The 23,654-nt window shown below is 36.3% G+C and overlaps 1 protein-coding gene across 16 annotated transcripts in view; it reads left to right on the top strand.

Annotated features, from left to right (window-relative positions):
- The window catches only part of DLG1 (discs large MAGUK scaffold protein 1), a 270,955-nt gene that overhangs the window by 166,033 nt on the left and 81,268 nt on the right, over positions 1–23,654 (top strand). For all 16 annotated transcript variants that reach the window (XM_024994948.2, XM_059888069.1, XM_024994955.2 and 13 more), the window contains 4 exons: positions 5,425–5,594; positions 6,749–6,885; positions 12,988–13,132; positions 23,134–23,254. In XM_024994948.2, coding sequence (XP_024850716.1) covers positions 5,425–5,594; positions 6,749–6,885; positions 12,988–13,132; positions 23,134–23,254 — 573 coding nt within the window. The remainder of the gene's footprint in view (positions 1–5,424; positions 5,595–6,748; positions 6,886–12,987; positions 13,133–23,133; positions 23,255–23,654) is intronic.

Below are 23,654 nucleotides of genomic sequence, written 5' to 3'. Positions count from 1 at the left end.
TCCATCACCAACTCCTGGAGTTTACCCACACTCATGTCCATCGAGTCAGTGATTCCATCCAGCCATTTCATCCTCTGTCATCCCCTCATCTTGCTGCCCCCAGTCCCTCCCAGCAACAGAGTCTTTTCCAATGAGTCAGCTCTTAGCATGAGGTGGCCAAAGTATTGGAGTTTCAGCTTTAGCATCAGTCCTTCCAAAGAACACCCAGGACTGATCTCCTTTAGAACGGACTTGTTGGATCTCCTTGCAGTCCAAGGGACTCTAGAGTCTTCTCCAACACTGCAGTTCTAACGCATCAATTCTTCTGCGCTCAGCTTTTTTCACAGTCCAACTTTCACATCCATACATGACTACTGGAAAAACCATAGCCTTGACTAGACGGACCTTTGTTGGCAAAGTAATGTCTCTGCTTTAGAATATGCTATCTAGGTTGGTCATTGGAGAAGGCAATGGGACCCTACTCCAGTACTCTTGCCTGGAAAATCCCATGGACGGAGGAGCCTGGTAGGCTGCAGTCCATGAGGTCGCTAAAAGTCTGACACAACTGAGCGACTTAACTTTCACTTTTCACTTTCATGCGTTGGAGAAGGAAATGGCAACCCACTCCAATGTTCTTGCCTTGGAGAATCCCAGGGATGGGGGAGCCTGGTGGGCTGCCGTCTGTGGGGTCGCACAGAGTTGGATACGACTGAAGCGACTTAGCAGCAGGTTGGCATAACTTTCCTTCCAAGGACTAAGCGTCTTTTAATTTCATGGCTGCAGTCACCATCTGCAGTGATTTTGGAGCCCCCCAAAAATAAAGTCTGACATTGTTTCCACTGTTTCCCCATCTATTTGCCATGAAGTGATGGGACTACATGCCATGATCTTAGTTTTCTGAATGTTGAACTTTAAGCCAACTTTTTCACTCTTCCTCTTTCACTTTCATTAAAAGGCTTTTTAGTTCCTCTTCACTTTCTGCCATAAGGGTTGTGTCATCTGCATATCTGAGGTTATTGATATTTCTCCTAGCAATCTTGATTCCAGCTTGTGCTTCTTCCAGCCCACCATTTCTCATGATGTACTCTGCATGTAAGTTAAATAAGCAGGGTAGGGAATCATATATATCCTGAGTTTTTATCTCATACCTGGTGGCTCAGGTGGTAAAGAATTTGCCTGCAGTGCAATAGACCCAGGTTGTTTGATCCTTGGATTGGGAAGATTCCCTGGAGAAGGGAATGGCTATGCACTCCATATTCTTGTCTGGAGAATCCCTTGGACAGATGAGCCTGGTGGGCTATAGTCCCTGGCGTCACAAAGAGTTGGACACGACTGAGCGAATAACACACACACACACACACACACATGCACCACAAAGAGAAAAGATTAATGCAAACTTTAAGTAAATTAACCTATTTCCTAAATTGAATAAATGTAAGTACCTGGTCTTTTGTTTAATGTTCCATTTCAGAAGATATCCTTAGTATCTTGTTAAACAAAGATCTTTGGCATCTTTGTTGTTTCCTTAGACATAATCATAGATCATAGATTGTGGCACTTTTCCTGTTGCCTTGTTTGTTGTTTTTTACACATGGTGACAGTTTTCTAAAAATTTTAGAACTAAAATTTTATATGGTCTGTGAGAAAGAATATTTTATTTTAAGGCTATTGGTGCCTTATGCAGCTCTTCAGTTTCTAAACTTCTCACTGAATATGACAAGTTGTATATTAATGAAGTTAGATATAAAATTAATAATTTGAATATTCATGTAAATGTAGGCATATACTTCCTGATTTTGTTATTTGCCTTTTATTTGTGCTTCTTGTATGAAAATTAAAATGTTCCATTTGTTCCACTGGAGAACTGACCTGTAGTACTAACTGTAAGGTATCACTGTCTTTGGATATAGAATTTCTTTTCTCTAAACTTAATTTGATATATTATAGAAGTTTAGCATGATCACTTGAAATATTTTAATTGTGTTTTGTTCCCCTTTCCTGCACAATATGAGATGACCATCTTTTTGTTTTCTACATGAATAGCATGCGATTGAAACTAAGGTCAATTTATTTATTTTTATTGAAGTATAATTGCTTCACAATGTTGTGTTCATTTCTTTTGAATAACAAAGTAAATCAGCTATATGTGCACATATATCCCCTCCCTCCTTGGACCTCCATCCCGCCACTCTAGGTCATCACATAGTCCCGAGCTGAGTCCCTGTGCCACGCAGCCGCTTCCCACTAGCTATCTGTTTCACACATGGTAGTGTTTATGTCAGTGCTACTCTCAGTTCATCTCACCCTCTCCTTCCAGCTGAGTGGTTCACAAATCTGTCCTCTATGTCTGCATCTGTATTCCTACCCTGTACATAGGTTCATCAGTACCATTTTTCTACATTTCATATATGTGTGTGTGTGTTAATGTATGATATTTGTTCTTCTGGTTCTGACTTACTTCAGTATGACAAACTCTAGGTTCACCCACATCAATACAAATGACCCAAGTTCATTCCTTTTGATGGTGCAGTAATATTCCATGGTATATATGTACCACATCTTCTTTATCCATTCATCTGTTGCTGGACATTTCAGTTGCTTCCATGTTCTGGCTGTTGTAAATAGTGCTGCAGTAAACATTGGGGTACATGTATATTTTTTATTACAGTTTTCTCAGGGTATATCCCCAGTGGTGGGATTGTTGGGTATTATGGCAGTTCTACTTTTTAGTTTTTTAAGGAACCTCCATACTGTTCTCCATCATGACTGTATCAATTTACATTCCCACCAACAGTACAGGAGAGATCCCTTTCTTCACACCCTCTCCAAAATTTATTGTTTGTAGATCTTTTGATGACCACTTTGACTGGTGTGAGATGATACCTTGTTGTGGTTTTGATTTGCATTTATCTAATAATTAGTGAAGTTGAGCAACTTTTTACATGTTTGTTAGCCATCTATATATATCTTCTTTGTAGAAATGTCTGTTCAGGTCTTCCACCCATTTTTTTTATTGGATAGTTTGAGGTTTTTTTTGTATTGAGCATGAGCTCCTTTTGTATTTTGGAGATTAATCCATTTTCAGTTGTTTCATTTGCAAGTATTTTCTCCCATTCTGAGGGTTATCTTTTTCTCTTATTTATGATTTTCATTGCTGTGCAAAAGCTTTTAAGTTTATCAGGTCTCATTTGTTTATTTTTATTCATATTACTCTAGGAAGTAGATCAAAAAGCATCTTGCTGTCATTTATGTCAAAGAGTGTTCTGCCTATGTTTTCCACCAAGAGTTTTGTAATGTCTGACCTTACATTTAGGTCTTTAATCCATTTTGAGTTTATTTTTGTCCATGGTGTTAGGAAATGTTCTAATTTCATGCTTTTACATATAGTTGTCCAGTTTTCCCAGCATAACTTATTAAAGAGACTGTTTTATCCACTGTATAGTTTTGCCTCCTTTGTCAAAGATAAGGTGTACCCACAGGTGCATGGATTTATCTCTGGGCTTTCTATCTTGTTCCATTGATCTGTATTTCTGTTTTTGTGCCAGTACCATACTATCTTGATTACTGTAGCTTTGTAGTATAGTATAACGTCAGGGAGCTTGATACCTCCAGCTCCATTTTTCTTTCTCAAGATTGCTTTGGCTATTTGGAGTCTCTTTTTAAATTAATGTACTTATGGCTTTGTACTAGGTTTTCATTGCTGGGTTTCTCTAGTTTTGGTGAGTGGAGTCGACTTTTCGTTGCAATGAGTGGGAGCTACACTTCCCATTTCAATGGCTTCTCTTGTTGAAGAGCACCAGCTCTAGAGTACGTTGGTTTCAGCATCTATGGCACATAGGCTTAGTTGCTCCATGGCACATGGAATCTTTCCTGACCAGGGATTGAACTTGTGTTTCCTGCCTTGGCAGGCGGATTCTTAACCATTGGACCACCAGGGAAGTCCTTTTCAGAGTCTTTCGTGTTTCCATATAAATTGTTAACAAAATTTTTCTATTGGGTTGGCCAAAAAGTTTGTTTGGGTTTTTCCATACAGTTGTAGGGAAAAATCAGAACAAACTTTTTGGTCAACTCAAAAGTTGTATGAAAAGTACCATTGGTAATTTGATAGGAATTTCATTGAATCTGTAGATTGTTTTCGGTTAGTATAGTCATTTTCACAATGTTGAATCTTCTAATCCAAGAATGTGGTATATCTCTCCATCTTTGTGTCATCTTTGATTTTGTTTCATTAGTGTCTTCTGGTTTTCTGCATACAGGTCTTTTGCCTCCTTGGGCAGATTTATGTCTAGGTATTTTGTTCTTTTTGTTGCAGTTGTAAATGGGATTGTTTCCTTAATTTCTCTTTTTGATTTCTCATTGTTAGTGCGTAGAAATGCAGAGATTTCTGTGTATTAATTTTGTATCTGCCACTTTACTAAACTCATTGGTTAGCTCTAATCGTTTTCTGGTGGCTCTATCTATATACAGTATCATGTCATCTGCAAACAGTGACAGTTTTATTTTTTCTTTTCCAATTTGGATTTCTTTTATTTCTTTTTCTTCTCTGCTTGCCATGACTAGGACTTCCAAAAACTTTGTTGAATAATAGTGGCAAGAGTGGGTACCCTTGTTCCTGATCTTAGAGGAAATGCTTTCAGTGTTTCACCATTGAGAATAATGTTTGCTGTGGGTTTGTCATGTATAGCCTTTATTATGTTGAGGTAGGTTTCCTGTATGTCCACTTTCTGGAGAGTTTTTTATCATATATACATGTTGAATTTTGTCAAAAGCTTTTTCTGCATCTATTGAGATTATCGTGTGGTTTTTATCCTTTGATTTGTTAATATGGTATATCACATTAATTGATTTGCATATATTGAAGAATCCCTGCATCTCTGGGGTGAACCCCACGTGGAGATCAGTTTATTTTTTAATAAATCAATCAATTAATCTGATTTTCCACTGTGACGTTAAGCTAGTTATTCAGTCTAAGCCTTAGATTTCTTATCTTTGAATCACTGCTCTACTGGTCATTATCTGGGTGGCTTTGGGAATGTTATTTAAACTTTGTGCCTCAGTTTTTCCATGTGTAAAATAGGGATATAGATAGATCCACCTTACAGGTTGTTGTAAGGGTTAAAACACTAAAAGAAGTTTGTAGCTTGTGATTAGTACTAAATAAGTATTTTCTGTTTTTCTAAAGTATTTTAATTTCTGTACATAGACAGCTGTCATTATCATTTAATATTTTTGTAAAATAATCTATTATTTGCACTATTTCCTTTGATGGCCCTTGAGAAATGTTTGTATTTATATAAGTATTTGATATATTGAAATTTAACATGAAGTTTCTTCTCAGAAAAAATCGTAGTAGTTAACCTTAAAAATGTGAAAATAAAAATTGGCAAAGTGAAAAATCGATATTAAATTTTTAATATTTCATTTTTATTTTTAATTTTTCCTTAGAGTCAATGACTGTATTTTGCGAGTAAATGAAATAGATGTTCGTGATGTAACACATAGCAAAGCAGTTGAAGCCTTGAAAGAAGCAGGATCTATTGTACGCTTGTATGTAAAAAGACGGAAACCAGTATCAGAAAAAATAATGGAGATAAAGCTCATTAAAGGTCCTAAAGGTATGAACTAAATCAAACAAAAACAAATTATTAAGTAAGAAATCTCTTAAGTGACATGTAACTCTTAAGTTATATATGACACACATTCTAAGATTAGCAATACTGGTAATCTATAGAATTTACTGAATTTGGAGGGGTGGGGCTTCCCTGGTGACTCCCATGGTAAAGAATCCACCTGCATTGTGGGAGACCAGGGTTTGATCCCTGGGTTGGGAAGATCCCCTGGAGAAGGGAACAGCTACCCACTTCGGTATTCCAGCCTAAAGAATTCTGTGGACAGAGGAGCCTGGCGGGCTACAGGCTGGCAGGCAAAGATTCAGATATGACTGAGCAACTTTCACTTTCACTTTAGTGAATTTTATAATCTGTTACTTCTAATGATTTTTGTTTTAAGTAGCATTCGGCATAAACATTTTGAAGTCATGTATAGCATTAATATTAACTTGTAGTCATTAATCTACAAAGTATATTAAATACGGATACACAGGATAGAAGAAAATATTAATGAGCATATCATTAATAGTTATATCTGCAGTGAAGACTATTAGGATGTGATCTGAATTTTGAAAACATGGATGGAATTGAGGATAAATGGAAATACTGATTCTCATTCGTGGCTTCATGAAAAATGAATAGAGAGCTACAAGTTTGGTATTAAGGCCATGGGAATTATGAATTACTGAGATTCCTTACTTAAAAGTAATTCATAGAATATTGAAAAAGAACAAAAACATCTGCATTTCTAAAGCTGTTAGTTTTGCCCACCATTGATTTTTTTTTCCCTCAGTTGTTTTAATCTTGTGGAAGTATTATAAGTGTTAGTAAGAAATGCAATTATGATGGAAACAAAAGTGAAACAATTCTACATGAATTCTTTGACCTAACACAAATGCATGAGACACTTTAAGAAGTACCTAGGAGGGAAGGGGAAGGTACTTACTTGTAACTGTAGGAGCACTTAATTTGTAATTGCCCCTGATTACAAAATACTTAGGATTTTAAAAATAGGTAAATAGATTCTTTTGTATTTTAAAAAGGATTAGTTTGGTGAAATTATCACCTTATAGAATCTGTTTTCTACTTTTTAGTCATTTCTTTCTGAACTTAGGTTTACATTTATGGGTAAAATTGTAAAACTAGTGTTTTCCAAACAGGTCTTGGGTTTAGCATTGCTGGAGGTGTTGGAAATCAGCATATTCCTGGGGATAATAGCATCTATGTAACCAAAATAATTGAAGGAGGAGCAGCTCATAAAGATGGTAAACTTCAGATTGGAGATAAGCTTTTAGCAGTAAGTATAAAAAATCCATTGTTTTAAAAATCACTTTGATGTCTTTTTTTCCTGAAAGACTGAAATTCTACATGCCAAAAATATTTAAATGACATTTACACATCTGAATACTAGCCTTTCTTTACTCAGGACCTGAAAAATGACTCTTCATTATCTGTTTGCTATTTCCATTCCCTCTGCTAGGTCCCTTCTCTTTTTCTTTTATCCTATTTAGGAGCTTGGATGCACAAAATTGTTTATTCATAATCCTTAGGTTCATAACACTATCATCCTTAGTCGTGTGTGACCTTCTTTTTCCCTTTCTTGTTCTAATCTATAATTTTTATTTATAATATAATGAAAACTGCTAGTTATTATCCAACCCCAAAACTAGAATATCAACAGTTTGTGTTTCTCATTCTTTTGCTTTTTAAAGATTGCTTAATCACATACATATACCTAAGTGTTTTGTTTAGTATTGTTTTGAAAAAAAATTTAAAGGCTGTTGTGCAGTATGTAGTCTTTTAATACTTTTTCCCTCAATATTGTTTTATTGAGACTTATCTATATTGCTGCCTAGAGTTGAGATTTAGTTATTTCCTCTCTTCATAATATTCTATTCTGAAACTATAGACTATATCACAATTTATTTATCCAATCTTCATTAATAACTGTCTTAATTCATGTTCCCTACAAAAACAAACCTGAAGAAAAGCTACTGTGCTAAGGTATTATTTGGAGGTAGAACTTCAGAGAAGCTGGAGTGAGTGGAAATGAAAAGGGAGGCAGAGAATGAGGGAAAGCCAATACAAGGTATTATGTTTCTAAGCTGGCTGTAATTTCATAAGAAAATATAGCTGGTTTCTTACCATATAGGATAGTCTTCCAGGCAGGCAATGTGGAACTGCTAAACCTTAGATCCTGCTATCCAAGCAAAAGATAGGATTGATCTCCTGGCCCCTCTTAGTCTCCTCTCTCTTGTTATTTAGAGTCTACCCCATAGGGGTTAACTGTCCTGGATTCTTGGCTGTGTTACCCGGCCCCTCAGGATGAATACTAGGAAGGCCAGCTCCCACACTCTGGCACAACACTTCCTCTGAACCCAGAAGTGTTGAAAGAGCTAGAGCCTCGGTGGTCTAGACACATCATATGTGGTCTTCTGATATGTTACTGCTCTCATTATGTGGAACATGTGAGCCATGCCCACGCCCAGCCTTTACTACAGAAGAGGTTGAAATAGTTCGTAATGGTAGGAGACAAGATAAGAGTAGCAATAGCCAGGGCTGTCTTGTAAGCAAGCAGCCAAGGCCTAGTGGGAAGGTAGGCTCAAGTGAATCTGGAAAGGCTTACAAAGTCTGATATAGTGGTGATTTGGGTTCTTTCCTCTTACTTATTTATTTGCCCTTTTGAATACCTCTGCTAAGAATAGCTGCTAGTTATTTCTGCTAGTTAATGATAGTGAAGAGGAAGAAACTGTCCTCCAACTGCTTTTCTCTAACTTATCCTCTCATGGCTATGACTTGTCACTCTTTTCCCCAAGCTACAACCAGCACTCCTTCATCTTCACATATATACACAAACCCCACATACACATACACCAGTTCCAGACAACCTTTCTCCACTAGGTTTCTCATTCTTTTTTTAATTTATTTTTTAAAAATTTCTTATGTCCTCCTTTATAGTTTCTCCAGAATCAATTTTAAGAATTTTTAAGAATTTTAAGAATAGGAAACAAGAAATTTACACTGAATTTGCCATTTAATGAGGCTTTTGTTGCCAAATGCCACTGAAATTATTCAGTTTTATCTGTCACTTTAATTGATGAATCAGGCATTTGACACACCTTTTGCCTTCTTAAAACACTCTTTTCCAATTTCCATACTAGTCACCCTCTATCTTGCTATTCCTTTTAACTCACTGGCCATTCCTTCTCATTCTCCTTTCTGATGCATCTTTTCCCTAACCTCTAAACATTGCACATTTTCTTTTCTCTTTGACAGGTAGTAAATAGCTTACTAGGTCTCTTTGTACATGGTAGTAATAAGTATTGTTTTCTGAACTTCAGTCTCCTTATGTATATCTCAAGAGTCATCTCAAATATACAGTTGGCCTTCTGTGTCCATGGGTTCCACATCTGTGGATTTAACCAACTGAGGATCAAAAATACTTGCAGGAAGAATTCCAAAAAGTTCTCAAAACCCTAAATGTATTGGCTGTAGGCTGACAGCTAGTCACATGGTGTTTATATTGCATTAGGTATGATAAGTAGTCTGGAGATGATTTAAGTAAGAGAGGGTGTGTTGTTCACTCACTAAGTCATGTCTGACACTTAGCAACCCCATGGACTACAGCATGCCAGGCTTCCCTGTCCTTTACTGTCTCCTGGAGTTTGCTCAAACCCATGTCCATTGAGTTGGTGATGCCATCCAACCATCTCATCCTCTGACATCCCCTTCTCCACCTGCCCTCAATCTTTCCCAGCATCAAGGTCTTTTCAAATGAGTCAGTTCTTTGCATCAGGTGGCCAGAGGATTAGAGCTTCAGCATCAGTCCTTCCAATGAATGTTCAGGACTGATTTCCTTTAGGATTGACTGATTGAATCTCCTTGCTATCCAAGGGACTCTTAGGAGTCTTCTCTAGCACCACAATTCAAAAACATCAATTCTTTGGCACACACCTCTTTAGGGTCCAACTCTCATATCCATACATGACTACTGCAAAAACCTTATCTTTATCCTTATAAGGACCTTTGTCGGTAAGGTGATGTCTGCTTTTTAATATGCTGTCTAGGATTGCCATAACTTTTCTTCTAAGGAGCAAGTGTCTTTTATTTCATGGCTGCAGTCACCATCTGCAGTGATTTTGGAGCCCAAGAAAATAAAATCTGTCACTGTTTCCACTTTTTCCTCATCCATTTGCCATGAAGTGATTAGACCAGATGCCATGATCTTAGTTTTTTGAATGTTGAGTTTTAAGCCAGCTTTTCACTGTCTCCTTTCACCATCATCAAGAGACTGTTTAGTTCCTCTTTGCTTTCTGCCACTAGAGTAGTATCATCAGCATATATGAGGGTATTGATATTTCTCCTCGCAATCTTGATTCCAATTTGTGATTGATCCAGCCCAGCATTTCACATTATGTACTCTGTATAGAAGTTAAATAAGCAGAGTGACAGTATACAGCCTTGACGTACTCCTTTCCCAATTTGGAACCAGTCCATTGTTCCATGTCCAGTTCCAGCTCTTTTTTCTTGATCTGCATACAGGTTTCTGAGGAGACAGTAAGGTGGTCTAGTATCCCCATATCTTTAAGAATTTTCCACAGTTTGTTGTGATCCACACAGTCAACGGCTTTAGCATGGTGAATTTTCTGGAATTCTCTTGCTTTCTCCATGATCCAGCAAATGTTGGCAGTTTGATCTCTGGTTCCTCTGCCTTTTCTAAATCCAGCTTGTACATCTGGAAGTTCTCGTTCACTTACTGCTGAAGCCTAACTTGAAGGATTTTGAGCATAACCTTGCTAGCATGTGAAATGAGCACAATTATACAGTAGTTTGAACATTCTTTGGAATTGCCCTTCTTTGGGATTAGAATGAAATGACCTTTTCTAGTCCTTTGGCCACTGCTGCGTTTTCCAAATTTGCTGACATATTGAGTGCAGCACTTTAGCATCTTTTAGGAGTGTTGTCATTTAGGATTTTAAGTAACTCAACCGTAATTCTATCACCTCCACTAGTTTTTTTTCTAGTAGAAAGAAATGCCTATTTGACTTCACACTCCAGGATGTCTGGCTCTAGGTGAGTGACCACACCATTGTGGTTATCTGGGTCATTAAGACCTTTTTTGTATAGTTCTTCCATGTATTCTAGCCACCTGTTTTTAATCTGTTTTGCTTCTGTTAGATCCTTATTGTTTCTGTCCTTTTTTGTGGCCATCCTTGTATGAAATTTTCCCTTGGTATCTCCAATATTCTTGAAGAGATCTCTAATCTTTCCCATTCTATTGTTTTCTCTTATTTCTTTGCATTGTTCACTGAAGAAGACTTATCTCTTCTTGCTATTCTCTGGACCTCTGCATTCAGTTGGGTATATCTTTCCTTTTCTCCATTGCCTTTCATTTCTCTTCTTTTCTCAGCTATCTGTAAGGCCTCCTTAAGACAGCCATTTTGCCTTCTTGCATTTCTTTTTCTTTGGGATGATGTTGGTCACCGTCTCCTGTACAGTGTTTTGAACCTCCATTACCGTCTGAGCCACTAGGGAAGCCCCCAAGGGACGCTATGTGTATGCAAATACTATTCCATTTTACATAGGAGCTTGAGAATCTGAAGAATTTTTTTTTATCCTTAAGAAGGGTAATTTGGGCACTGGGGTCATAGAATCATTCCCCCACAGATACCAAAGGACAACTGTATCTAAAAATAAACTTCCAAGTCACAGCAACCCCCCCAATCCTGCCACCCCCAATTCTGCACTTGGCATAATTTTCACATCTAATTAAATAGAAACTTTATCCTTCTATTTTGCCCAGGTCTGAAACTTTAGGATCATTCTCTTTCTTTCCCTCTCCACGTTGAATCCCTTAGCAAATCTTATTAGCTCTTTATTTAGTTATCTGGAGAAGGCAATGGCACGCCACTCCAGTACTTTGCCTGGAAAATCCCATGGATGGAGGAGCCTGATAGGCTGTAGTCCATGGGGTCACTAAGAGTTGGACACGACTTCACTTTCACTTTCACTTTTCACTTTCATGCATTGGAGAAGGAAATGGCAACCCACTCCAGTGATCTTGCCTGGAGAATCCCAGGGATGGGGGAGCCTGGTGGCTGCCGTCTATGGGGTTACACAGAGTCAGACACGACTGAAGTGACTTAGCAGCAGCAGCAGCATTCAGTTATCTAATGCTACATAAGAAAACACTAACATTAGTGACTAAAATGACAACAGTTATTTATTTACTTATACTTACGCAATTTGGATGGGTTTGGCCAGGACAGCATGTCTTGACTCCTTGTAATGTCTACTGGGGTGGCTAAACTAGGGCCAGGGGTCCACTTTCAAGCTGGCTTATATATAGTGGAACATTTAGTTTTGCCTGTTAGCTGGGAGCTCAAGTGGGATGGCTAAGTTGGGCTTCTTAACAAGATGGCCAGGTTCCAAGAGAAACATACCACAAGTAAGCTTTCCAAGAAGATAGCTCTAATGTGTGGCATTTATTAATCCTCACTTTGTGTCATAGTTGCTAACGTCTCATTGCAGGCCATCAGATGAACAGTGTACCACAGGTGAATGACCATACAGCTGAAACCCTGCAAAGCTTTATTAGTAATCAGTGGGAAAGTTAGGATTGTTCTGTGACCTTTAGAAATTTCTGTCAAAACATTAAAAAAAAGCTACAGTCGGTTATAAAGTTGCATGTTAGAGAAATGGAAAATATACTAAAATGAACATTGGTTTAGTACATTATAATTTAAAACACTAGAAACAGTCTGCTATGTTTAGAATGGATAATCATCCAGGACCTTTGTACAGCACAGGTAACTCTGCTCAGTGTTATGTGGCAGTCTGGATGGGAGGGAAATTAGGGGGAGAATGAATACATGTACATGTATGATTGAGTCCCTTTGCTGGCTGCCGGAAACTATCACAACATTGTTAATTGACTATACTCCAATATAAAATAAACAGTTCAAAGGCAAATATACACACCCAAAAAAGTGTTTACTGAAAAGAGGAACAGTCTAAACCTAATGCTAGCAGAAGAGAAAGGATTAGGGCAAAACTTAACAACATATGAAATAGGACAACCATAGAGAAACCAAAACTTGGGCCTTTGAGAAGATCAACAAAATTGACAAACCTTTAGCTAGACTGACAAAGAAAAAAATAACTCAAATTTCTATAAGTAGGAATGAAAGAGAGAGCATAAGCCAATACTTCTATTTATGACCAACTCTATACCAACACATCAGGTAACTTAGATGAAATAGACAAATTCCTAGAAAGACACATCTACCACTCCTGTTCAACAGTATACTAAAGATTCTACCAGAGGAGTAAAGAGGGGAAAAAAATATGGCTTTCAGAGCGGGAAGGAAGAAGTAAAACTTTGGGGATTTTCTTTTAGGTGAATAGTGTGTGTTTAGAAGAAGTTACTCATGAAGAAGCAGTAACTGCCTTAAAGAACACATCTGATTTTGTTTATTTGAAAGTGGCAAAACCCACAAGTATGTATATGAATGATGGCTATGCACCACCTGATATCACCAACTGTAAGTTTGTTTGCTTATAATCTATCTTATTTCCTTAGACGTGATAAATTTTAATGAAAGTTCCCAATATAAAGTTTAAACATTGTACAAATATTTAAAAGAGAAGTGTTAAATATTTTAACCTAATAATTTTTAAAAATCAATTTTAAGTCAGAATCTTCCTAATAATAAGGGGGGTGAGTTTTTCAGTTTTTCGCCTGTAATGTCATAGCAATAATTATTTAAGGCATTGATTCTTAAACTTTTATGTAAATGATAGCCACCAAAGGTATTTGCTTATAATGGAGATTCTTGTTTTGTTCTAATAATTTTAAGATGGAACACAGAAATATACTTAAACAAGTAATTATTTTAACAAGCAAGATAATTCTGATACTTCTAGTGCTGCTGGTTCTTGGGCTGTGCCTTGAGAAATAATAACTTAAGACGGGCTTTTCTGTACTCTCAACTGTGTGAGCACAGATACCATCTTTGTACTTCCAACTCTTAGTGTATTACGTAACACAGTTGTGCATGATACAGTTGTATTTCCTAGAATTGTATTGTAATGAAAGTACCTAGGTAATGTTAAGCTTCCTATGTGATTTTCTTTTTTTAATATACAAGCTGAGATGAAATATAAATATATTTTTAATATGTTCATGTTGATTGAAAAATGAAATTTTTATTTGGTATATTGAGTCAATACTAGAAGCACCCATATGTAATAAAGATCAATATACTCTATAATCTGCTTTTCCAAGTTTTCCTTTTCTAAATTATAGAATTTTAGAGATATTTGTGGTTTTGTAATAATATTCAGTCTCTTTAATGAACAGAGATGATGTCTTACACTTCGTGTCAGAACTTTACTACTTGCTGAAAATTCTTCCATATATTTGGCTTGCACAGGGCTTTATGTAATTTTTATTTATTAGCAGCAGCAAATTCAATGATAAGCTCTTTTATTTACCAATTTAAATATTGATCTTATTTATTATGCTGCCTTATCTGTTCAAGACAACTAAGTGCCAGTTAACAGACAGAGAATTGGCATCCCGATTATGGCCAAATATACAAAAAAACAAGCTGCTGCTTACAGTTGAACTAGAAAGAAAATGTTACTTTTTATTGAATTATCTCTTTTATATAAAATAATATGACATTTTAAAAATAGGAGAGCTGGTCCTAAAGAGTAGTAAATAATATTTAATTGTTTTCCCTATAGTCATATATAGGATATTTCTTGCCTTTTTTTCATCTGTTTTTAAACTAATAGAGTATTGTGAAAAAGTTGAAGTTTATGTTGCTAGTTCAACTTTATCATAACAGTGTTCTGTTTCCATTCTCCTCTCTTCATATGAATTTTGTTATACACTTCCAGACCATGTTCATACTATGCACACAATTCATAAATAACTTGCTTATATGTGTTTTAAGAAGCATTTATGTTTGAAAACTTTTTACATAAATGGTTTTTACCTGTTGGCTCTCCTGAAGCCCTTGCCATCAGACTGTTCACCTTACTGCCTATTCCTTACGTTAGTCATCTAGTGTCCTCCCCACCAGTGTGGCTTTAGGTACTGAAGATATTAGTGGAGCTCTCATTGTCCTTTGATACTGTTATTCACATTGTCATCCTTAGTGATGACCAGTCAAAACCCACACTGATTCATTCAGTTACCAGGCTTCTTTGTTTACTGATCTGTTTCTAACTTTTCTGCCCTCCACTCCAACTCAGAAACTTGCTTCCAAGATAATAATTTAGATCTTATCAATTGTCAGTACCTTCACCATGTCCAAAATCTTGATTTAAATCATCTCATTCTCTGACTACATCCATCAGTTTATTTACTCCTAACAGTTCATCTTCATTTTGATCTTCAGTCAAAATACCATTACTTGGTTGTTCCTTTGTGTCTCTTTTGTGTGTCTTTACTTGTCTTCTTTTTTTAACTTAGCCTCCTTGGTTTGTCATTATATTCAGTTCACTGCATATATCTTCTTCTTTCTTGCCTTCTTCATCTTCACTGGCAGAATTCCAACCCTAGTTCAGCTTGCTGTCTTCATCTAGTCTCACTCCTTAAGAAGCAGAACATGACTGGAGAAAAGCTCAGAATTATAATTTAGCTATGACCATAAATCTAAGTGGGGCCATGCTCTTAACAGTTGTAAAGCACCTATGGATAATAGCCAAAATATGGTACCCAGGAATCGAACTGGGGTCTCCTGCATTGCAGGTGGATTCTTTACCAACTGAGCTATCAGGGAAGCCCACCCAGGAATAAAAGGAAGTTTATTACTGAATAAAAAAAGTTCACTGGATCTGATAAAGCAGTGGTTCCCAACCTTTTTGGCACCAGAGACCAGTTTCATGGAAGACAGTTTTTCGATGGGTGGGGCAGATGGAGGGAAGGTTCAGGCAGTAATGTGAGGAATGGAGAGTGGCCTCTGAAGCTTGCTCACCTGCCGCTCACCTGCTGGTATGCAGCTGAATTCCTAAACAGCACTGTTAAGCGGCCTGGGGGTTGGGGATCTCTGTGATAAAGAACATAGTTTCTTTGATGACATTAAAATTCTCATGCTTTTGCATTATGTATCTTTTCACTTTTAATTTATATTCTCTTCAGATGAAAGATGTTGTTAAACTTCTGAGCCCCCACTGATCTCTTTCTACTTTTACCTTAAGTTCTTCCACTTGGCTTCTCTCCTAAACTTTGGAGGGTTTGGGTCATTAACCTAGATACCTTAGGACAATATTCAGGCTCCCTTGTTTTGTAGTTCTCTAAGGAATCTTTATTGCTTAGGATGTGGGGTATAGGAAATAGCATTGTTTTATCTGATTATTCTTTAGACAGTCATTTCTCTGATAGAAACATTAATTTTTAGTTCCTGCCATGTGAGATACATGTCTTACATGTGAGAATGACTCCTTCAGAAAGGATCCATCAAATAAAGGCAAAGTCTGGATATGGTAGGGGAAAGATACATTTTCTGGCTTGGGCAGTTGACTGAGTTTCTTGCCCAGTGGGTTTTTTGTTGTTGTTGTTCGTTTGTTTCAGCCAAACTTGTTAATGCAGTGAAGAAATTTGAGTCAGAAATCAGTAAACTCTGGACTTTAAAAGGCCAGTGATTATAATGGTTCACATGAATGTCAGTCGCTTTAGGCCATCATGCCAGTTCCATTGAAAATCACAGATATTCTTACATATCACACCGGGAAAGACTTTGGTCTTCAGAAGAGCCATTGATAGAAAGCTTTGGCTCAAATGCAAAACAGCATCTTATATATGAATTGGACAGGAAACAACTGCTAATGGAGACTGCAAGCTTATAAAATCAAAGGTGCAGCAGACTTCAAAACCATATACTGTCAGTAGATATAGTCTTTTTCCTTTTTGTATGATTACAGAAAGATACAGATGTATAGATGCTATCTCCTTTTGATAGAGCATATATTCTTCTCAGTATACCGTATTTATAGTCATTACCTACTGTCTTTCACTCTGGCTGCTTCACTCTTAATGTTATCTGTCTGGCCACTATAGTAATTTGAAGTAATGATCCTTGCACATTTTTGTTTTCCCAATAGGTATTAACAGTGTTTTGTGCATAGAAGACAGTAATGTAATGAAAGGAGAGATTGGTGGTTAAGTAATAAATATTTCAGCTAGATTTTTGAAATGCCTTGTACCTTTATCATAGTTAATATCTCAAGAAAGTTAAATACTACTTTCTACATTTTTCAACGATCACATAATTCAAATGCATTGTGGTTTTGGAAGTTACAACTGAAATATATTGCTTACCTGGGTCAGAAATAACTTTATAATTTTCTGTTCTTAGTTCTTACTAGAATTACAACTGATGGACTGTATTGATGTTTATTATTATTGAAATGAAATTATTACTGGAGTTTTGCTTATATTTTTTTGTTTCTTTTACTAGGTTACCATTTTTTGGGGGGTGCATTAAAAGGGTAATTATGAATTGGATTGACAGATCTGAGATGGTGTCAGGGCATGTCCTTTTTTTTCCTTTACATTTTAGAGCAGTTTTAGGGTCACAGGAAAATTAAGCAAAGATCCAGAGGTGTCCCACCTCCATGCTGCTGCTGCTAAGTCGCTTCAATTGTGTCCGACTCTGTGCAACCCCATAGACGGCAGCCCACCAGGCTCCCCCGTCCCTGGGATTCTCCAGGCAAGAACATTGGAGTGAGTTGCCATTTCCTTCTCCAGTGCGTGAAAGTGAAAAGTGAAAGTGAAGTCGCTCAGTCGTGTCCGACTCTTAGCGACCCCATGGACTGCAGCCCACCAGGCTCCTCCATCCATGGGATTTTCCAGGCAAGAGTACTGGAATGAGGTGCCATCACTTTTTCTGGTCCCACCTCCATAGCTTTTCCTATTATCAACATGTCCCACCAGAGTGGTACGTTGGTTCCAACATCATTACCCAAAGCCCATAGTATACTTTAGGGTTCTCTCTTGTTGTACATTCTGTAGGGTTGGATAAATGTATAATGACATGTACCATCTATCAGTATCATACAGCACAGTTTAATTGCCCTAAAAATCATGTACTCTGCCTATTCATCCCTCCCTCTCCTCTAACCTCTGACGTCCTCTGATCATTTTATTACCTCCATAGTTTTGCCTTTTTCAGAATGTCATGTAGTTGGAATCATACAATATGTAGCCTTTTAAAATCTGAACTTCTTATACCTAAAACTAACACAACATTGTAAATCAACTGTACTCATAAAAATTTTTTTTAAATATATATCACATTTTGCTTTTCATAGAATACATTCTATATAATTTGATTAATGACATTTCCTACTTTACCTGAAACATACAAAATGGCATTGAATATACCATGTATATCCAATTGAAATACTAAAGTTATACCCAAAAATCTCAAACTCCTTAAAAACAATAAAAATAATTCAGCCCTCTGCTGATTTTGCCAACTTTAAGTTAAAATTCAAAAATATTTTAAAATCACACAGGCTGAAGTTTTCCATAAACCTGTTGAATTAAAGAAGGCATAGTAGATATTTGAAAGAAAAGCAAAAAGCCTCCTTTCACATAGTAATGTGCAGGAATTTTTAACTCCTTTGATAACCAAGGAGTGCAATTGCTGGATCGTGTGGTAAGACTGTGTTTAGTTTTATAATGTAAACAGCCAAATTGTCTTCCAAAGTGGCTGTACCATTTTGCATTTCCACCAGCAATGTATGAGAGTTCCTGTTACTCCACATCCTCACAAGCATTTGGTTTTATCATTGTTCTGGTTTTTTAGCCATTCTAATAGTTGTACAGCAGTATCACATTGATTTAATAAGCATTACCTTAGTGCAGGAGACAAAGGAGATGTGCATTTGATCACTGGTTTGGAAAAGTCCCCTGGAAGAGGAAATGGCCACCCACTTCAGTATTCTTGCCTGGAAAATCCCATGGACAGAGGAGCCTGAAGGCCTGTAGTCCATGGGGTCACAAAGAGTTGGACATGACTTAGCAACTGAGTATGTATGCACACACATGTGATGTATCATATGTATTTTTTTTCTGAATATTGAACCAACCTTGCATACTTGGGATAAATCCTAGATGCTTGTGGTATATAATTTTTTTATATATTGTTGGATTTAATTTGCTGACATTTTGTTGCAGATTTTTCCACTTATGTTCATGAGAGATGTTGTTCTATAGGGTATTTTTTCTTAAGATTTCTTTGTCTGGTTTTGTCAAATAATCCTGGCTTCACAGAATAAGTTAGGAAGTATTCCCTTGGCTTCTGTGTCCTGGAAGTGGTTATAGACAATTGGTATAATTCATTTCTTTAATATTTTATAGAACTCACCACTTAACCCATTTGGGCCTCGTGCTTTCTTTTCAGAGAATTATCAATTATTGATTCAGTTTTTCCAATAGATATAGGTTTGTTAAGATTGCCTATTTCTTCTTTGTGAGTTTTGGCAGATTGTCTCTTAAGGAACTGGTCCATTTCCTCTAGGTTACCAAATCTTTGGGCATAGAGTTCTTCATAATACTTACTATTCTTTTAATATCATGGAATGTGTAGTGATATCTGCTTTTTCATTTCTGTCTTCTCTCTTTTTTTCTCAGCCTGGCTGGAGGCTTATTGATCTTTTCAAAGAACCAGCTTTTGGTTTTTATTAATTTTTTTCTCTGTTGATTTCTTGTTTTGAAAATTTCTTTGATTTCTGCTTAGATTTTTTTTTCTTGTGCTTACTCTGAATTTCATTTACTCTTTTTTCTAGTTTTATAAGGTAGAAGCCAAGATGATTCATTTTAGATAAAGATCTTTCTCTTTTTCTAATATATGCATTTAATACTGTAAATTTATCTCTAAGCACTGCTTTTCCTGCATCCCAGATGTCGATAAGTTGTGTTTTCATTTTCTTTTAGTTCAAAACATTTTTTAAATTTCTCTGGAGATTGCTTCTTTGACCCAAGTGTATCTAGGAATGTGTTATTTAGTCTCCACATATTTGGGGGTTTTAGCTATCGTTTTGTTATTGATTTCTAGTTTAATTTCATTGTGGTCTAACAATGAACATTATATGATTTCTATTTTTTTAATTTGTTGAGATATGTTTTATAGCCCAGGACATGGTCTCTCTTGGTGAATGTTAACATGGAAGCTTAAGAAAAATATGTTTTCTGCTGTTGTTGGATGCAGTGGTCTGTAGATGTCCATCATATCCAATTGATTAGTGATATTATTGGGTTCAACTATGTCCTTCCTGATTTTCTACCTGCTGTATTTGTTCATTTCTGATAAAGAGGTATGGATTAATCGATTTCTCACATAGTTTGGCCTTACATAGTTTGACACCTGATTGTTAGATGTTAAATATTGTATATCTTCTTGGAGAACTGACGACCTTATCATTAAGTAATGCCCTTCTTTAACCTGGATAATTTTCCTTACTTTGAAGCCTTCTCAGTTGGAAATTAATATAGCTACTCCTGCTTTCTTTTGATTAGTGTTAGAATGGTGTATCTTTCTCCATCCTTTTACTTTTAATATATATAAGCTTTTATATTTAAAGTGGCTTTACTGTAGACAGTATATACTTGGGTCTTGGTTTTTTGATCCACTCTGACAATCAGTTCAGTTCAGTCGCTCAGTCGTGTCCGACTCTTTGCGACCCCATGGATCGCAGCACGCCAGGCCTCCCTGTCCATCACCAACTCCCGGAGTTTACCCAAACTCATGTCCATCGAGTCGGTGATACCATCCAGCCATCTCATCTTCTGTCGTCCCCTTCTCCGCCTGTCCCCAATCCCTGCCAGCATCAGAGTCTTTTCCAATGAGTCAGCTCTTCGGATGAGGTGGCCAGAGTATTGGAGTTGCATCTTTAGCATCAGTCCTTCGAATGAACACCCAGGACTGATCTCCTTTAGAATGGACTGGTTGGATCTCCTTGCAGTCCAAGGGACTCTCAAGAGTCTTCTCCAACACCACAGTTCAAAAGCATCAATTCTTCGGCACTCAGCTTTCTTCACAGTCCAACTCTCACATCCATACATGACCACTGGAAACATCATAGCCTTGACTAGACAGACCTTTGTTGGCAAAGTAATGTCTCTGCTTTTGAATATGCTATCTAGGTTGGTCATAACTTTCCTTCCAAGGAGTAAGTGTCTTTTAATTTCATGGCTGCAGTCACCATCTGCAGTGATTTTGGAGCCCAAAAAAAGTCTGACACTGTTTCCACTTCAAATTGGTGTATTTAGGCCATTGATATTCAAAGTGATTATTGATAGAGTTGGATTAATGTCTGTGATATTTGCTACTCTTTGCTATTTGTTGCCCTGTTTTTTGGTCCTATATTTGTCATCCATTTTTTGGGGGAGGGGGATGGCTTTAATCAGGCATTTTATATGATTCTGTTTTCTCTCCTTCCTTAGTGTATTAGTTTATTCTCTTTCACTTTTTTTAGTGGTTGCCCTAGAGTTTGCAATATTCATGTATGCTAATCTAATTCCACTCCAAGGTAACACTGTACAGCTTTACTGTTAGTGAGAGTTTCTTATAGTAACACAATAATACTAATTCCTCACTCCCATCCCTTGTATCAGTTTTGTTTCATGTATCATTTGTATCCTTGTATCATGCTGACACTCATTTCATTTATACACAAATATATAGATGCATAAATAAACATAGTCAAATACAACATTGCTGTTATTTTGAACAATGTTTTTTGTTAGATCAATCAAGAATAAGAAAAACTAGTTTTTATTTTACCTTATTCCCTCAGTGCTCGCTCTTTCTGTATAACTGAACTTCTGACCTGTATAACTGAACTTCTGACCTGTATAACTGAACTGACTTCCCTTGTCTCTAAAGAACTTCTTTTAACATTTCAAAAGCCAAATCTACTAGCAATACATATTCAGTTTTTGTTTAATGAAGTGTTTATGTCTCTTCACTTTTGAAGGATAATTTCTTAGGATACAAGGTGGGTTTTTTTCTCTTAACACTAAATATTTCACTCCATTGTCTGTCTTGAATGACTTACTAAGGAGAAGTCGAACATAATTCTTATCTTACGCCTCTACCAGTAAGGTAAAGCTTTTAATTCCCCTGTGACTACTTTTAGGGCTTTTTGCCCCTCCTTTTTTCTTCTGTAGTTTGAAAACGATATGCATTTGCATTTATCCTGCTTAGTGTTCTCTTGAGTTTCCTAGGTCTCTCTATGGTTTGGTGTCTGACATTAATTGGGGAAATTATCATCATTGTTGTTTCAAATGCTTCTGTTCTTTTCTCTCCTTCTCCTTTTGGTATTCCCATTACACATATGTAGTTTTTGTAGTTTTGCAGTTTTGTCACTTTTCTTGGATATTTTGTTCTGATCCCTGCCCACCAACCCCAGTCATTTTTTCTCTTTGCTTTTCAGTTTTAGAGGTTACTATTGAAATATCAAGCTCAGAGATTCTTTGCCTCAGCCATGTCCAAACTACTAGTAGCTCATCAAAGACATTATTCATTTCTGTTACAGTGTTTTTGATCTCTAGTATTTCTTTTTGTTTCTTTCTTAGAATTTCCATCTCTCCACTTGTAATTGCCCATCTGTTCTTGCATACTGCCTTCTTTATACATACTGTTTGCTTTATCCATATCAGAATATTACTCATTTTTGTTTCAAATTCTGGTCTGATCATTCCAGCATCACTTTTGTATATGAGTCTGGTTCTTATGCTTGCCCTGTCTCTTCAAACTGTGTTTTTGCATTTTAGTATGTTGTTTTTTCATAAGAGTCATGCTGGAAAGCCAGAAGTCCCTTAATTTATTTTAAAACTTTGTCAAGCATAATCTTTTTGCACTTATTTTTACGCTTTTGGTTTTTGTTACTTACAATCAAATTTTGAGTATGCAGTTGATTGTTGAACAATGTGGGTTTGTACTATGCAGATCCATTTATATATAGATTTTTTTCAGTGCATATCATAGGTCTTATGGTTGGCTCAATCTGTAGATGCAGAACCATGAATATTGAGGCCCAGCTGTAAAGTCATATGTGCATTTTCAACTGTTTGGAGGGTCAGTGCTTCTAACCCCCATGTTGTTCAGGGATCTGCTGAATATACTTCTCTAAAAATGTTAATCTGCAAAATAACTTCTTAGAAAAATTAAATTATTATACTTAAGATTGATTTAGTTCAGTCTTTCCTGTGACAGTCTTTTGAATAACCTTTCCTGGGTTTACATTTGGCAAACCAGTTACTGTAAAACTCCTTTTTAGTTGTTTTGTCAGAGAAACCAAATGGATTAAGTTTGCTTTGCTGATCTGAATGTCTAAACTAGTTTTTACCTGGAAAGTTGAGCTTCTCTAATTTTTTTTACCTAGTAAATACATTTTCTCTACCAAAACCTATTATATAAATGAGTATGAATTATACATTAATTAACTGTGACATTGATAACCTATAAACATGGTACTGAATGGTGTGTTTCCATTTTCAAGTGTTTTTTACTTTATTTTTAAGCTTCTTCTCAGCCTATCGATAACCATGTTAGCCCACCTTCCTACTTGGTCCAGACACCAGCATCACCAGCCAGATATTCACCTGTTTCTAAAGCAGTACTTGGAGATGATGAAATTACGAGGTAAGGAATTGAATAGTTGTTATTCTTACATAAAGACAATCATTAGACGGAGTTATAATCAACTAAGTAGGATAGTCACAGTTTTCAGGACTAATTTTATTAACAGATAATAAGTTTAAACCTTAATTTTTTTATTTGAAAGGTTCATTAAAGGGCTATAAGTGTAAAAATATTTTACTTTACAAATCACTACATTTTTTAATGTTCCTTTTTTCAAGGATTGGTAAATTATCCTTAGAAATTAGGTAAAACGAAGTTAAAAGTATACTTATGAATATGTAAAACTAACTTTTCATGTAGTCCATTTCTAATATATACCATAAAATATTATGGCAATCATTTGATTCATATTCAGAATTTTGTTTGTTGGTATATATATTTGATATTCTGACACCTAAAA

The sequence above is a fragment of the Bos taurus genome, chromosome 1 (assembly GCF_002263795.3).
Source record: "Bos taurus isolate L1 Dominette 01449 registration number 42190680 breed Hereford chromosome 1, ARS-UCD2.0, whole genome shotgun sequence".
NCBI lineage: Eukaryota > Metazoa > Chordata > Mammalia > Artiodactyla > Bovidae > Bos > Bos taurus.
Note: the sequence above shows the minus strand (reverse complement) of the source record. Positions and strands in the feature narration are given on the sequence as shown.